The 15,976-nt window shown below is 43.8% G+C and overlaps 2 protein-coding genes and 1 long non-coding RNA gene across 10 annotated transcripts in view; 2 read left to right on the forward strand and 1 right to left on the reverse strand.

Moving 5' to 3' along the window:
• The first annotated feature begins 30 nt into the window (after nucleotides 1-30).
• CFAP141 (cilia and flagella associated protein 141) lies at nucleotides 31-2,834 on the forward strand. The gene is made up of 3 exons (XM_037162436.2): nucleotides 31-90; nucleotides 1,671-1,800; nucleotides 2,382-2,834. The coding sequence occupies exons 1-3, from the start codon at nucleotides 65-67 to the stop codon at nucleotides 2,481-2,483; spliced, it is 258 nt and encodes an 85-aa protein (XP_037018331.1). The 5' UTR covers nucleotides 31-64; the 3' UTR covers nucleotides 2,484-2,834.
• On the reverse strand, nucleotides 1,811-15,958 carry LOC119061775 (uncharacterized). 2 transcript variants are annotated; one of them, XR_005084852.2, is made up of 4 exons: nucleotides 15,498-15,958; nucleotides 15,074-15,216; nucleotides 7,570-7,709; nucleotides 1,811-2,279 (listed from the first exon to the last, which is right to left on the reverse strand). It is a non-coding gene; the product is annotated as an uncharacterized LOC119061775 (long non-coding RNA). The 2 variants fall into 2 exon arrangements; XR_008391813.1 differs by lacking the exon at nucleotides 1,811-2,279 and adding an exon at nucleotides 6,247-6,345.
• Nucleotides 10,166-15,976, forward strand: part of TPM3 (tropomyosin 3) — a 28,041-nt gene continuing 22,230 nt past the window's right edge. For 2 of the 7 annotated variants that reach the window (XM_037162427.2, XM_037162422.2), the window contains exons 1-2: nucleotides 10,166-10,377; nucleotides 10,978-11,103. In XM_037162427.2, the coding sequence (XP_037018322.1) occupies nucleotides 10,264-10,377; nucleotides 10,978-11,103 (240 nt within the window). In that variant the 5' untranslated portion in view covers nucleotides 10,166-10,263. The remainder of the gene's footprint in view (nucleotides 10,378-10,977; nucleotides 11,104-15,976) is intronic. The other 5 variants (XM_037162418.2, XM_053666269.1, XM_037162421.2 and 2 more) reach the window with 3 other exon arrangements.

Below are 15,976 nucleotides of genomic sequence, written 5' to 3' on the forward strand. Positions count from 1 at the left end.
GGGTGAGGTACTGGAGATAAAGACGGATCATAACCGCCTTTTCTTGCAGAGTTTTCAAAGGTCCATGGGACTTCAGAAGATGGTTGACAGGTAATCTCTATTTCTTCCCTTACCTTTCAGCTTGACCTTTTACCCTCTTGTTCTTGAGCCACCTCTCAGCTCTGCTTCATCTTGCTAGGGGCTCATCAGTAAGGAAGGCAGGTATGGGGGGTGCCAGAAGCAGCTCTGATCTCACTAGCAGAGATCAGCTTCCTAGTGCCTGCTAGGTTAGGCTGTATAGACAATGGTTTTTATTGCCCTTTGCTTACCATTCTCTAAAGGAAAATTGGAGCAAGTAGTTGTTGCCTGCCATTGTACTAATCATGTGGTAGGGATGCAGTATTTGTTGAATGAATGAGAAAACTGAAAAGACCGGGCTCTATTTCCTTTATCTGGGGTTAAGATTTTATTTTTAGAGAGAGGGGAAGGGAGGGAGAAAGAAACATCAATGTGTGGTTGCTTTTGCAGGTCCCAACTGGGGACCTGGTCTGCAACCCAGGCATGTGCCCTGACTGGGGATTGAACCCGTGACCCTTTGGTTTGCAGGCCCTCGTTCAATCCACTAAGCTACACCAGCCAGGTTCTTGGAGGAACTTTTTATAAAACACATACTTAGGTCTTAAACCCAGAAGTTATGACTAAAATGGTCCAGGATTGGATAGGATAAGACTTCTTTTAAGGTTTCACAGGTATACCCAGAGATAGCAAGGATTTAAGATAACAAGTATGCATACAATTTTAGTGGGATTTAAGTTTAAGGTAGCCTTTTTTACAAAGGCAGTTTGATGAAATTGACCAATTTCAATTTCACATACCCTTTGAACTGGCAACTCCTAGGAATTTACCTGCAGAAGTACTAGAATGTATATACATAAGCATATCCATAACAGCACTGTTTTAAAAAGTGAAAACAAAATCACCCAGCTAATTATAGTATGATACAAAAATACTAGGCAGCCTTTAAATAGAATGAAGGAAATCTCTGTGCTGATGTGAAAAGTCCAACTTGTTAAGCAATACTGCTTATATAAATATGATTTTATGTAAAAGAAAGATACTGGTATATTAAAATACTTTTCTAGAGAGACATGAAACTGGTAACTTGAGAAGGCCTAGGGCAGACAAATGAAGCTTTTGCTTTTTATTTATTTCTGTATGGATTTAATTTTCTACTCATCTGTAAACAATACTTGATTTTTAAAAACTCCATGGGGTCATCTGAGCAAAGGGTACACACTATATGATATATATGTATATTTCCTTTATGTATTAAAAACCTTAACAAATCATTCCAAAATGTGTCTAGCCAGGGTTGAGAATGACCGGTATGATGGAAGGAATTAATTCTTAGATTGGATTTGATACCCAGGTCTGCCATTAAGTTAACTTGGGCAATTCACCTGAACTTTTAGTTTCCTTGTCTGTATAAAGCAAAAATTAATATCTGTGACACATGGTTTTTATGATGATTAAAGAATATAATGTACTTGATAGGTTTTAAACCAATTCTACTTACCCTTTCAAGGAGTCTGCAGTCTTCTGACTCCTACAGAGGCTTTTGGTGAAGCAACCTCACTGACAGGGTTTTTGTCTCCACTCCTAACTCTAATCCATTTATATACCTGGGGCAGGTGGCGAAATTCACACACTCACTGTCTGTGGCAGATGACACTGAGCCAGAGGAGAAACCCTTATGCCACCCTAAGGATGAGGGATATCATGGTACAGGAGCTGGCACTGGCAAACAAGCAACTACTGATGGTGAGTTCTAGCAAGAGTGACCTTAAGTCTCATCCATTATTTTCTGTGCCTATGCCCATTGGGATTCCCAAGCTTTTAGTTTCTGCCGTTACTTATCCCATTGTGTTTTCCTCTAAGGTTTTCACTTTTACACCAGAGCATGAATTCTTTAATTCTAAATGCCTAAACTCTTTTTTTGTTGAGATTCTTTGCATTCAACTGAGGATGGAACATCACATAGTTCCAAAGTTCAGTCTTGCCCTCATCTTGTGAGACTCTGGGGTCTTCGGTTGCTGTCATGTCACCATCTTTGTATCCCAAGTGCCTGGCAGAGTTCCTGGTTCATGGTATGTTCTCAGCAAATATTTGCTGAACATGGGGCTTCACTCCTGGAGAAAAATTGGCTTCTCCTCCGATGGTGTTGCCTCTTAGCTGACTTTCTTTATGTCACAGCTTAAGTCCAGATCCAAGAGAACATGATAGAGTGATGGAAAAGCAACCTGGGAAAGAGAGGGAGAAAGGGGGGTGGGGAAGAAAATAAGAAAGGGAGTGGGGAGGAAATAGATAGCAAATATCATACTTTCTTCTGCCCTCCCCATCAGGTTCGACAGGCTGCCCTGCACCAACTGTTTGAAAAGGAGCATCAGCAGTACCAGCAGGAACTAAATCAGATGGGCAAAGCTTTTTATGTGGAGAGACTCTGATACCACCTGAAACACTGTCCTTTCATTTTCATCATGCCCAGTAACCTGCCCTTCTTGAGCCCCTACCACCTGGAACTTCTTTTCCAAAACACACCTGGAGCTAGTCCCCTGCCCACTCACACCTCTGAAGCCCTGATGCTATTTGGAAAACAATCTATAAAACAGTGGTGAAAACAAGAGTGACACCTTGTGGTCAGAATGAGATATGCAGTGTTGATGTAAGTGTGGGGAGGGGAAGTGGAGAGATGGACAATGGGAGAGAATCCTGATTTGGTTTAACAAATGAAGCTAGCTCTTAAACTCTTTTTATTTATTTTTTATTTTTAGAGAGGGGGAGGGAAGGAGGAGTGGGAGAGAAACATCAGTGTGTGGTTGCCTCTCATGTGTCCCCTACTGAGGACCTGGCCTGCAACCCAGGCATGTGCCCTGACTGGGAATCGAACCAGTGATCCTTTGCTTCACAGGCCCGTGCTCAATCCACTGAGCTACACCAGCCAGGGCTAAAAGCTAGCTCTTAAACTCTTGCAGGGGTATGCAACTCGTGGCTCAGCATGGCTATGAATGTAGCCCAACACAAAATCGTAAATTTACTTAAAACATAAAGAGATTTTCCTGTGAATACGTGTTGCAGTGTATTTAATGTGTGGCCTGAGACAACTCTTATTCCAGTGTGGCTGAGGTGCCAGAACATTGGACACCCCTGTAAGGTTTATACTTAGACCACTTGGCTCATTCTTGCAGTCCTAAATCTTGATTTATTTCAAAAGTGCTCATTCACTGTTGTCTAAATATCTAACTTCTTGGATTTGCTCACCACCTCTCAGATCTCACCTACAATGATTTTTTTCTGTACACTTGGACAGATAACTCCGAATGTAGCTATCAACCGACAGGCACTGTGGTGCTTGAGTATCAGGAGGTCTGGGTTTTAGGTTTTCAGCCAGGCAGTTATGGATATTCGGATAAGTCTCTTTTTTCTGAGCTTGCATTCACACCTCTGCAAAATGACAGGGTTCCATTCTCAAATGCCTTCAGAGATCAGGCAGGTAATATAACAGATGTAAGGAAATAAGTAGTTGTGGAATTTATAGGGACTGGAAAGAGCAATAAATCTAAAGACATTCAAAATTTGAAAAACAAAACTGGAAAAGCAATATATATATATATATATATATATATATATATATATATATATATATATATATATATATATACCTTGCTTTAATACAAATGTATGTAAAGAGTCACTTTACATTCAAATGACATCCTAAACCAGAGAAACCGTGGCCCCCCCCTTTAAAAAATAAAATAACCCTGGTTGGTGTAATGGTGCAGCTCAGTGGATTGAGCACAGCCTGTGAATCAAAGGGTTGCTGGTTCAATTCCCAGTCAGGATACATTCCTGAGTTGTGAGCCAGGTCCCCAGTGGGGGTGCATGAGAGGCAACCACACATTGATATTTCTCTCCCTCTCTCCTTCCCTTCCCCTCTGTCTAGGGGTAAATGAATAAAAATCTAAAAATAAAATAAAACTTCCATTTCCCACCCCTTTCCCTTTGGGAACCATTATCTATGGAGAGACCCCCATTTCAAAGTCAGTAACAGTTGCCTCAGCACATCATCACTCTCTGATGTAATCACTCTCAAATGCTTTTTCCTATTCTCTCACCTTGCTTCTACATCCAAATTGGTCATTCGTCCTTTCATGTTGATCTTTTCCTGCCCTCAACTTCTTGTGGCTATGTCTCCACTGCAAAACTCAGTTTTTCTTTCCCTTTTCCCACAAGTCTATCTCCATCACCCAATGTATATATTTTTATGTCAACTCTCAGAGCTGCTCTTTCCTGTTCCCTACATACTGTACTGATGAGCACAGAGAAGTAGCAGGGTACAGAGGGAAGAGCATGGGTTGGAAGTGAGGTGTGGATTCAAAGTCTAGATTCCCCTAACTGTTACCATTTGTAAGTTAGTTCTCTGAGCCTCAATTTTCTCTTCTGAAAATGGGAACAATACCCACTGCATAAAGACATTAAGAGGATTAAATAAGATAACATAGGTGGAGAGCAAGCCCAGTGCTTGGCATACAGTAAGTATACCCCCTTTTCCCTCTCGAGAGATTCCCTGCAGCCCAGGCATGTCACAGTTCCCATGTTAATCCCTTTATACAGCTTAGATGTAATTCTCCATTCTATTATTGTCTCCATCTCTGTCCTATATATCCACTCATTCATCCTCTAGCCCCCATCAGCCCTGTTTCCCAAGCCCTCTTATCTATAGTCAGTAACTACTCATGAGGTCTTCACTAAGCAAGACGTGGAGCTCACAGGCTGGTGGGGAGGCGGGCGATGAACAAGTAATGACAGGTATGAGGAGTTTTATAGAGGATGGAACCACATGCACAGGGCCTGGGTTCAAAGCACAAGCCTGAGACGGTCTCCCGTTTCTTCCGCCTGTTCCCCTGCCCTTGGTTCCCAGGAGGTCCATCACGCCTTCACTTCTTTCATCTCGAATCTCTCCGTTGCCCTCTGTCTCTTACAGGCAACATAGCCTGGCGTTAGGAGAAGAGGCTTTAACGCAACATGTCTGGGTTTGAATCTCGGATCTGTCACTGCCTGTGTGGCCTTAAACAAGTTGCTTTAACTTTCTAGTCACAGAATGATGTCTACCTTTTCGGGTTGCTTGTGGAGATTAAATAAAGCATTTAGCAGAGGGGTGGTACATACTGTCCAATAAATAGTAACCGAAAATGACATTTTCCTGTTGAAGGGGATGAAACTTTTGCTACTCAAAATGTGTCTTTAGGGATATTGACTATAAGCTGATCATTATGAAACAAGAAACTCAGAAAGAACCTTTGACTCTCCCCCTTTTCCTGCCTAAGATATATGGATGGAAAAGTTGCTCTCAGAAGGAAATCTTAGCATATGCACCTTAGCATTAGATAGGAAGGATCCAGAGGCCTGTTGACTAGATTCCCCTGTGTAAAATCCATTTCCCAGTGTGTCCACTCTTCTTACCTACCTGTAAATTGCCTGTTTTTCCCACATGAAATCCCAGACCCCTGCTCCTTTTTTTTTGTCCAAAATGGCATGTAAGCCTCAACTGCCCAGTGTGTTTCTGGTCTCATTCTTATGGCACCCCCCCCATTTGCATTTGTATAATAAACTTTGGATATTTTTCCCTGTTAACCTGTCTCTGTCAATTTATCAGCTCAGCTAGACTTAGAAGGTAAGAGGGAAATTACTTTTTTTAAAAATTTTTTTATTGATTATGCTGTTACAGTTGTTCTATTCCCCCTTTCATTCCCCTACACCCTACCCCCCATCCCCACCATTACCCCGCCTTTAGTTTATGACCATGTGTCTCAAGTCCTTTAGATTCTATATTTCCCATGCTATTCTTGCCCCCCCATCTATTTTCTATCTACTGTCTATGCTACTTATTTTCTGTACCTTCTTCCCCCTTCCTCCTCCCACTCCCCTGTTGCTAACCCTCCTTGAGATCTTCATTTCTATGTTTCCACTCCTGATCTAGCTGTCCTTTTAGTTTGCTTTCGTTTTAGGTGTGCCTGTTAATAACTGTGAGTTTGTTGTCCTTTCACTGTTCATGTTTCTTTAACTTCTTTTTCTTAGATAAGTCCCTTTAACATTTCATATAATAAGGGCTTGGTGATGATGAACTCCTTCAACTTGACCTTATCAGAGAAGCACTTTGTCTGCCCTTCCATTCTAAATGAAAGCTTTGCTGGATAGAGCGATCTTGGTTGTAGGTCTTTGGATTTCATGACTTGGAATACCTCTTTCCAGCCCCTTCTTGCCTGTAAGGTCTCTTTTGAGAAATCCGCTGACAGTCTGATGGGAGACCTTAAAAAGGGAAATTACTTTTTTAACCCTCATTCTACCCCACAATAAGTTTTCCTTTTTATTCTCCATTAAAGGCCACCTCTCACCTCCCACCACAGTTCCTCACAACCCCTTTTTATTTTTCTTTCCTCTGTTCATTAGGACCCACAGAATACCCCACCCCCTCTGCTGTGATCTCTGACCTTGGCCTTTCTCCCCAGGGCTTGTCAGTGCCAGGCTGGCTCCTGTATTGGCAGGCTGGCCCCCTACAGAGCCCATGGCCTCTGATTCTCTTTGCCTAGTCTGTCTGTTCTCATTATATCAGCTGAGTAGTTCACCCTATCATACCCATCCAGTCCCTTTTCCCTCTGATTGGTGCCTTATCCAGCTCCTCTGGTTTAGAATGGCCTAACCTTGTTTGAAATAGCTGCATAGACAGTAACTCCCAGTAGAGCTAGGAAGCTTTCATCAGAGGCCATGTGATGTTTCTGCCTAGTTATGCCATCCAGAGTCTCCTTTTGAGAGAGCTGTTACTCTCCTACATCAATATTCCTGTCTTTGCCTTCTGTTCTCCTAGTGCCCCAAACACTGAAGTCCTTTCAACTCCCGCTAGTCCTTTTCCCAGCCTCTCCCTTCAGCCTCTGGCTCTCCAGATGGTTAAAGTTTCCCAGAGAAGAGAACTACAACTTACAGAGTAAGGGTAAAAAGGAAGGAAAGTAACAATTACACACAACCCCACACTGAGAGCTGTAAAGGAGCAAGGACAGTAGACAGGAGCCTACCTTGAGGCTTATATACCCATTTGTTAGTCTTCGCCTGGAAGGCAAGCACCACACAACAGGAATTGACTGGGGCTTGGGACAAGCTATTGATTTACATCAAGGGCACTGTGGAATTGGTATATGTGTGTGTGTGGAGGGAGGAGGGCGTTCAGACTAATGGGAACAAGGGCACATGGAACAGGCCTTGGGGCTAAAGCAGAGCATCCTCCTCCCACACCCAGACTCCACCCAAGCCCCCCAGTGCAGCTATAACTTGGGCTCCTCTCTGCCACAGTAGAAAGAAGCATCTGCGTGCCACATGACATTCAACAGACCTAATTCTCTTCAGAAGAAAGATCTCCCAGGAAGTAAGGAGGCTGGAAGACCCTTAGAGCACCCACCCCAGGAGCTGTAAAATGCCTCCGGAAAGGAGAGTCCTAAGGACTGCAGGTTGCTTCCTGACAGAGGGGGTTTCCTCCATTACCTTTGATCTTCCAAAGTCTTAGTTTCAATTAGCCAGGCAGAGGAGACCACAAATCTTCTTTGGAGCCCAGGCTGGAGCCTGCCAGTAAGACAGGTCACTCTTCTCTTCTGGACATCCAAGGGTGACTTTAAGGAGGATGCCTGGAGGACATGGGGAGAAGGTGAGAAGGGACAAAATGATGGGAAGAAACAGCCAAGCATTCTAGAAGTTTCTGACTTTTCAAACTACTTGTCTGTAGTACTTAAGAGCAGAAAGGTTCCAGAATGATGTCCACTGGAAGGCCTTCAGCCGTCTTGTGGAAGTGATTTGGAAAGGTTAGGAGTTCTGCTGGAAGGATAAAGTGGGATGTGCAAGTCCCCCGTGCCTTGCCCCCAAAAAGCCCCAGGACAGCTGGAAGGGAGTTGAAGAGAGCAGGTGGCAAGGCTGACAAGGAGCTGCTAACACTCCTGATCCTCTGTGTGCTGGGGCCGTGACATCAGGGGGAGAAAGTGAGTGGGAGCTTTTGGGAAGGATAGGTGCCCGGATATGGAGCCCTGCCAGATGTCCTTCCTGGTTTAGGCCAACGTGATGTAGCAAAGGCCAGGCATTGGTAAGAGAGGAGCTGAGACAGGGATGGCACGAAGGTCAGAGAAGTAAGAACAGGCTGTCTTGGGAGGCAAAAGGAGTCAGTGCCCTTCCCCAAGGAGATGGCCCTCATCTAGCCATGCTTGGTACCTGGTGTCTCTTCTCTGTCCTTTCTTTTCTGTGGGGAAGAGGCAGATGACCACCAAAGCTCTCCTGCCTGTTTCTGTGTGATATGTTTGATATTGGGTTGTTTAATAGGAACCAACTGAATGTCAAACATATTCTTACAGCAGTGGGCAATTTGGCATCACACTGCCTCCTACCTCTGGGGCCCTGGGGCTTCTATCTTTTTTACCAAACCTGTTCTCTCCAGAACCCCTTTGGGAACAGCCTACATGGATTTCAGTCTTAAGCTGGAGGGCTGGTGTGATAGCAGGAGAGAGGTGGCATTTATCTGAGTATCAGATCTTCCTGTATCTTGCCCTGGCTGGTGTGGTTCAGTGGACTGAGCACCAGCCAGTAAACCAAAGGGTCGCCAGTTTGATTCCTAGTCAGGGCACATGCCTGTATTGCAGGCCAGGTCCCCAGGAGTGGGTGTGTGAGAGGCAACCACACACTGATGATTCTCTCCCTCTCTTTCTTCTTCCCTTCCCCTCTCTAAAAATAAATAAAGAAAATCTTTAAGAAAAAAAATTGTCCTATATCTTCCCCTTGTACCAAAAGCAATATATCTCTGATCCTCTACTGTACTTGTGTTTTCCTCCTCTTTATCCAGTGTCTAACCCCCGCCACCTTTGTTACCCATCACTTCCTGACCCTGGGACTGTCTTGCTCCTTAGTCCCACAGTAGGAGTCTTTGGTTTCCCTTTCCTTCTAGAGTCAGCTGATGGTGGCCTATCTGCCACCTACCTCTACTGACTGGAAGCTCTCAAGAGTAGACTCCAGTTTTGCCTTCTGCCTCAGTTTCCCCATTTTTGCTGGAGCTTAGTATTAACATTACCCATCTGTTCGTGACATAATGACAAATGAGAGCCACTTATATCCTTCCCTCATAGCTCTGGTCACCTTGAAGAGTGTCTCCCCCTCCCCTGGTATATTCTCAGATTGCACAGTGCCAGTATACTGGAACCAACTGCCACTTGTCAATAACAAGGCTCCAAGTCCAAGCGGAAGAATGAGCATGGCCTGGAACTAAGCTGGGGAGAACAGAACTGGTAATGATGATTAGAATGATGAGTGTGTGCACGGTGGGGGTGGAGGACCTGAAGGGAGCAGAGGGTGAGAAGAGAGGGAGTGATACAGATCTTGCTCTGTGTGGGTACTCTATTTAAAGATCACTAAGGGGAAAGAGGACATGATCCTATCTGGATTGCTCTGACCTTGCCCTGATTCTCTCCACCTCCCCACCTGAAGCTCTGGGATGGCCTTTCAGATCTTGACCCTGCCCTGCTACTCCTCCCCTGTGGCTCTTAAGGGGGAGGAACATGTCTCCCTGCCAAATAGACTCTTGAAATAACACAGTAATTTGATCTAGGGGATCTGGGGGAATTGTCAAGGATCATGAGTGATCTCCCCTTTCACTGTTACTCAAGTTTCTTAAATACCAGGAATCAAAAGGTAAAACCCAATCAATGGAATTTGATCAGATCCAACACAGTCCAGGTGAGGGTAAGAGGAAATTGCAGAGCAACTAGGACCCTCTGAGTGAAAACTATCATTCTAGAATTGCCAAAGTACCCTCTTCTATTTTAGTGTTCTTCCCCTCACTGATCCCTGCTCTTTTAGAACACCCATAGAGCTTCCCAGAGTGAGTGGAAAGTTTCAGGTCAGCATGAGCCTGTCCCCTCCCCCACTTTCCATTGTCTAAACTCAGCCTCAGCTGTTCTCAATTTTTTTCTTTGCTGGTGATGTCAGTTCATCAAAGTCTCACCCTGTGTTCCCCCTGGAGAACAATGATGGACTGGAAGGAGCCTGAAGGACCATATTAGGAACAAGAGGTGGAGCCATGAGCAGAGATAAAGGCTCAAGTCTGGGGGATTCCTAGTCACTCAGCCAGCAGCACCTCCTTTTTTGCCCTCGTCTCCAGTTCCCCGTGTTCACAGGTGAGCTCACCAACAGTCACTGCTCAGGATGGAGGCCATCAAGAAAAAAATGCAGATGCTGAAGCTGGACAAGGAGAATGCTCTGGATCGGGCAGAGCAAGCTGAAGCTGAGCAAAAGCAGGCAGAAGAAAGAAGCAAACAGGTAGGCACTGGCACCGGTGTCTCTCACTTACTGGTGAGCAAGACTGTGCAATGGTAGAATTTTCATGGAAAAGGCAGTGGCCATTGGTACCAGCTCCTTATTTGGGTGGGAGAAACTCATATGCTTCCCCAGGCTTACTGGACAGGCAGAAGACAACTAGGGTACTTGACTCAGGCTACTTGTGTGATCTTGGGAAACTCAGTGGCCCCTTCTGAGATACAGTGAGTCTCCTGGATTTAAGCGGGAGTAGATCACATTTTGGAAGAACACTTTTCTAAAGGAAAAGGTGGGAGCTTGGCATGTACCATCTCTCTGCCCTTAGATGGAATTATAGGCACCTATACATTAATGTATTTATTATCCCAGAGTCTTAGAAACCCAGCATGATTTGATCATCTTAGGATCAGAGATAACTGGGTCATTGGCCAAAGCCAGCATAATTCCTGGGGCAGTTGGCTGGAAGTGACTAGAGAGAAAGTATGTCTTTCTGGGGAAGATAAAGCAGAAGCTCAGCTGAGGAGTCTGTAAGGAAGATCCCAGGGTCTGAGCCTGCATTGTTGTGTGTGTATGTCTTGTGTGTGACTCTTGGGGCTCCTATAGCTGGAAGATGAGCTGGCAGCTATGCAGAAAAAGCTGAAAGGGACTGAAGATGAGCTGGACAAGTATTCTGAAGCCTTGAAGGATGCCCAGGAGAAGCTGGAGCTGGCAGAGAAGAAGGCAGCTGATGTGAGTATTAGAGAGGTGGGGGGTGGGTTTCATCTACACATGTAAGATCTTCATGTTAATATGACTAAGTTGCAGACACACTGGGACATATATATACTTGTGAATTCATGGAATATAAGACATAGATACCCACATACATTTTTGCATATAATCACATGCTGACATACCCTTGTAATGGTGTATACTTTCTTTCTTTAGACACAGAAGTATTTCCTTTTTGTCTCATTCCAAGCTAGGAATTTAATGATCTTTCCTAGGACCTGGACAAAGGGAAGGGACTCTAAGTCCAGACTGCTATCACTTATCCCACCTCCTCCCCCATGCCACATTCTTAGCTTTTGTTTCCAAGGCTTGGCATGTAGATATGTGTATTAATAGGGAAACTCTCATCTCTTAACTTCCCAGCAAAGTCAGCTCAGATTTCATAATGGGACAAAGAAGGTCACATTGACCCTGGCCCTGTCTGGGTTTATTTATCTTGGCCAAGGTGGACATCTGCTTTTGTTATGGAGATGCCATAGGCAGCATTGTGCATGGGGCAGCAGAGAGGACCTTAGAATGACAGACTGTAATAGAAATAAGAGGGAATCTTAGATGTTGGGTTATCTTAGAGGGTAAAGGTATCGCCACCAGACCTTACTCTGTGGTCTTGACAAATTATTCAGCTTCTCTAGGGCTGAATTTTCCCATTTGAAAATAAGATAAATTCTCCTTCCACTTTATTTTCTTCATAATCACCTACTTTCCTCACCTTTGACCTTGAAGTTTAACACAAAAATAAATGAGAGACTATATAGAAAAGTACCATAGGAATCTTAACAGCAATAACAAAAATAATGTCCTCTGTTGATGGAAATAGTCTATTCTCAGTACTGAATTAATAGGAAAATAGGGCCCTGGCTAGATAGCTTGGTTGATTAGAGCATTGTTCCAATATACGAAGGTTTATATTTGATTCCCAGTCAGGGCACATATAAGAATCAACTAATGAATGCATAAATAAATGGAACAACAAATAGATGCTTCTCTCTCTCTCTCCCCCTTCCCCTCTCTCTAAAGAAATCAATAAATTTTTAAAAACAGAAAAATAAGAGCATGTGTTTTTAAAAATTACATTTGGTTTTGGAAAATAGCTAGAAAGACAGAATGGGACATTCACAGATGTTTTCAAATCCTCACTTAGCATTTTTGCTGTTAGCTTTCTGATCTCCTTTGTGGTTCTCCACCACTTTCAGCGGCCTGGGGAAGTGGTGATTGATGTTAAATACACCACGCCAGAGGTCAGAGACACAAAGCAGATAATATATATTACATATATTCATAATTTCCTCAAGGTTATGCCACTGCAAGCTATTGATTCACCCTTCTCATAAAATTGCAAAAAAACACCCCCAAAACCCCACAGGTTACCCCTAGGGCTTTGGGCAAGTGCTTGATGGCCTGCTGTAGTTGCCTAACCTAGGTTCTAGGTATAAATGGATAGATCATTCCAGTTCTAATAAACAGGCATGGGGATAGTTTTTGCAAACTGGGACAATGCCAGGTTAATAACAGTGTTGTGAGATGTTGAGCAACAAATCTCTGGGAAAATCCTTAGGCTGAAATAGTATGTAGGCTTGAGCTGGTGTTTACAGGAGCAATGAAGAGAACAAATAAGTAAGTCTAACCTTGGGATCTTGGGAGAGAGTGACCTAAAGGCTCTAGACAATATGTAAATATCATTGGAAAGATACAGAATTTCCTGGGAATGAATTCTGACCTGTTTTATGTATGTGCCCGTACACGCACACAGGTCTTCCCCCATCTATATACTCAGTATATTTGTTTCATATACTCATATATGTATAGCAAATATATATATAAAATGAATATATCCATTTGAAAAACCTCATATTTACATAGGAGTCTACCAAAAACCATTTTAAAACTTTTTAAAAGATTTTATTTATTTATTTTTAGAGAGAGGGAAAGGGAGGGAGAAAGAGGAGAGGGAGAGAAACATGTGTGATTGCCTCTTGCACTCCCCCTACTTGGGACCCGGCCTACACTCAGGCATGTGCCCTGACTGGGAATCCAACCAGCAACCCTTTGCAGGCGGGCACTCAATCCACTGAGCCACACCAGCCAGGGCCAAAAACCATTTAAATATGTAAACTCTGTGTTAAAAAAGAAACTCATTCAACTTCTCTTGCCTTTGTTAGCTTTCCCACCAAGTCAGTAGGCACCCTGAAAGATATGAGGTATGTAGAACAAGAAATAGGAAAGGAAGGCCAAGGGCAGGAGGCAAAAATCTCTTAGGTCTGGTTAAGATCCAGGAAGAAAGGTTTCTTTTCTTAAAGCTGGGGTCAGCAAACTGCCATCTGTGAGGTATTAAATCCTGGTTTTACACAAAGTTTTATTGGAACATTGCCATGCCCATTCACTTACATATTGTCTATTGGCTCTCTCCCTATACGGGAGTAGTTAGCACACCTTATGGCCCACAAAGCCAGAAACGTTTACTATCTGGCCCTATACACAAAAATTTTCTGACTCCTGCCTCCTCAAATGGGTCAAAGAAGGAAAGTGAGGTGTTTAGAGCAATTGGAAAAGCCCTGAACAAGGAGAAGGCAACAAGGTTTAAAATAGCCAGGAAGGGTCAGTCATCAGCAACATAATATATGCCTCTTTTGGGGGAGGGTACTTTGTCCAATACAAAGGAAGTTCACAGATCAGTTTCTGCCCTTGAGATTAATGAACTAGTAAACAGAGCATATTACTTTGATGTAGATAAAGGGAAGAGAGAAGAGAGTCAATAAGTGCATGTTTATACAGGGAGTTCTGGTTATCTGAGAAACCTTGCTGGAAAGCATAGGATTTGCTAGGCCTGCTTGAACAAAGAAAGGACAAGGATATGGCAAGGTTAGTCCAAACTTTTTTCTTTCCTGAGTTCACCTAAGATGAACTTTTTTTAAATTGTGGAAAAATGTATATAACATAAAATTGGCCATTTTAACCATTTAAAAAACAGTTCAGTGGCAGTTAGAACATTCACATTGCTTTGTTGTGTAATCAAGTCTAAGGTCCTTTCAATGCAAAATGAAATCAGAAACTGATTAGTGTAAAATAAGGCCAAAGAGGAATGCAATGCTTATGACATGGAGTCATTACACCCTATTTTAAGAACAGGAGATGGGAGGGATGGGGAGAGGAGGGACAAGGACAGACCTGTTGATATATTGTCATGTTGTTGGTCACCAGGAAAACAATAGCACTGGATACCATTCCGCCCATCCATCATGCTTTTAAAGGCTATCAGAGTCAATACACCTGTTTCCCTGGATCAAGAGAAAATTGTCCATCTGTTCAAATCTAACAGCCTCAGGAATGCATGCTGTTCTCAACTCCCCCTTTGGTTTGTCTAAGATGAGGTCTGCTTTTTCACTAGGGCCAAGGGAGGTACAATAGTACCCTCTACTGACCAGCACTCGGAGGACAGACTTCTCTGAAGAAAGTAGGAAAAACCCTTAGGCAATCAGGGTAGAGTTTACTGAAGCTCAGAAACCTTCTCTACCTTCTCAATTCCTGGGCTGGAAATCAAAGTATACAGATTACTCTACCAAGAAAACTAATTATTGTCTGTCTGAGTTGTTTCCTCTGAATAGTCTCATTGCTCAGTATTTCTAAAAGGAGATAGGAAGACAGACTCTCCAGAGGGAGTATCCTTAGAACCAGGCACTGAGGGCAGCAATTATCTTACCTACTAATCCTTTCGGGGGCTAGGATTTAAAATTCCAAATCCTGTTTCACACCCTAATTCTCTAAGGCAAAAGAGAGCTGCAACAGAGGAGAGACTTATTACTATTATTTATTGGGAATGTGGGAAGACAAGACAAAATTTTTAAGTATGTTTACCACTGTGCTTTGAAAAACCCTGCGTGGCAGTGCCTGTAGGGGCAGTTTCTAACTCATAAATAGCTCCTTGGAGTACCTGGAAGCAGAAGTTGTGGTGAAATTGGTGAAGGTTATAGCACAGAATGGAGGCTCAGTCTCCCAGTACAGTTTTCCAGGCACTCATGTTTTGCTGTTGCACAAAAGATCTGGCTCCAGTGGTCCATCACAGAGGATTCCTTCCTGACAAAATGGGGACATAAGATCTTCCTCACCCGCAAGAGAATTGTAAGCAATGACTAATTACCAAGTCCCAAATCATTTAAGGTTTAGAGGGGCTGGCAGGTTGGTAAATCGCAGGTGCATATTGACTCTATAAGGTAACAGGAGAAAGACTAGTATTCTAAGCAGAAAACGTAAGTTCATAAGTGATGTCAAACAGAATGAGAACTTTGCCAACCTGCCCATCTCTTCCACACCCACACTTTCCTTCACTGACTTTCAGGAGATGGGAGAGAACCTACCTGAGCTGGGTTTAAAAGGAGGTTGCTGAGTTGAGGCTCTTTTGAAGTCGAGGCCCCAAAAGTCTAAGCTTTTTTTTAACACCTGGTTTTGTAGCCAGCGTGGAATGAGTGGAAGCAGAGGCTTGGAGCATATTTAGAGTATAGACCTACAGGGTGACCTAGCGGTTAGGTGGTGCTGGGTCAGCATTGGCGGGGGGTATGGGCCGTACAGCAGTTGGCCACCCATTGTGGGCAGCCTGCCTGGCCAGTGAAGCTAGACCATGCGCCTTCGGGTTACCATGGTAGCTTTTCTTTTTCCAAACCCCGCCCCGCTTTACTAGCCCAGGGAAAAGACCGCGAGTGTCGCCTAGGGCGACTGGGAGGCACCGCCCCTTACTCCTCGCCTCGGGGCTCCCTCCTGTGGCCCATCTTCCCGCTTGCCTGGCGGTGGGAGGGCGAGGCGGAGATTGCGTCACATCCGGTCGTGGGTGAGTTCCGGT

This window comes from Artibeus jamaicensis, unplaced genomic scaffold (assembly GCF_021234435.1).
Source record: "Artibeus jamaicensis isolate MK-2021 breed Jamaican fruit bat unplaced genomic scaffold, CSHL_Jam_final contig_447, whole genome shotgun sequence".
Lineage (NCBI taxonomy): Eukaryota > Metazoa > Chordata > Mammalia > Chiroptera > Phyllostomidae > Artibeus > Artibeus jamaicensis.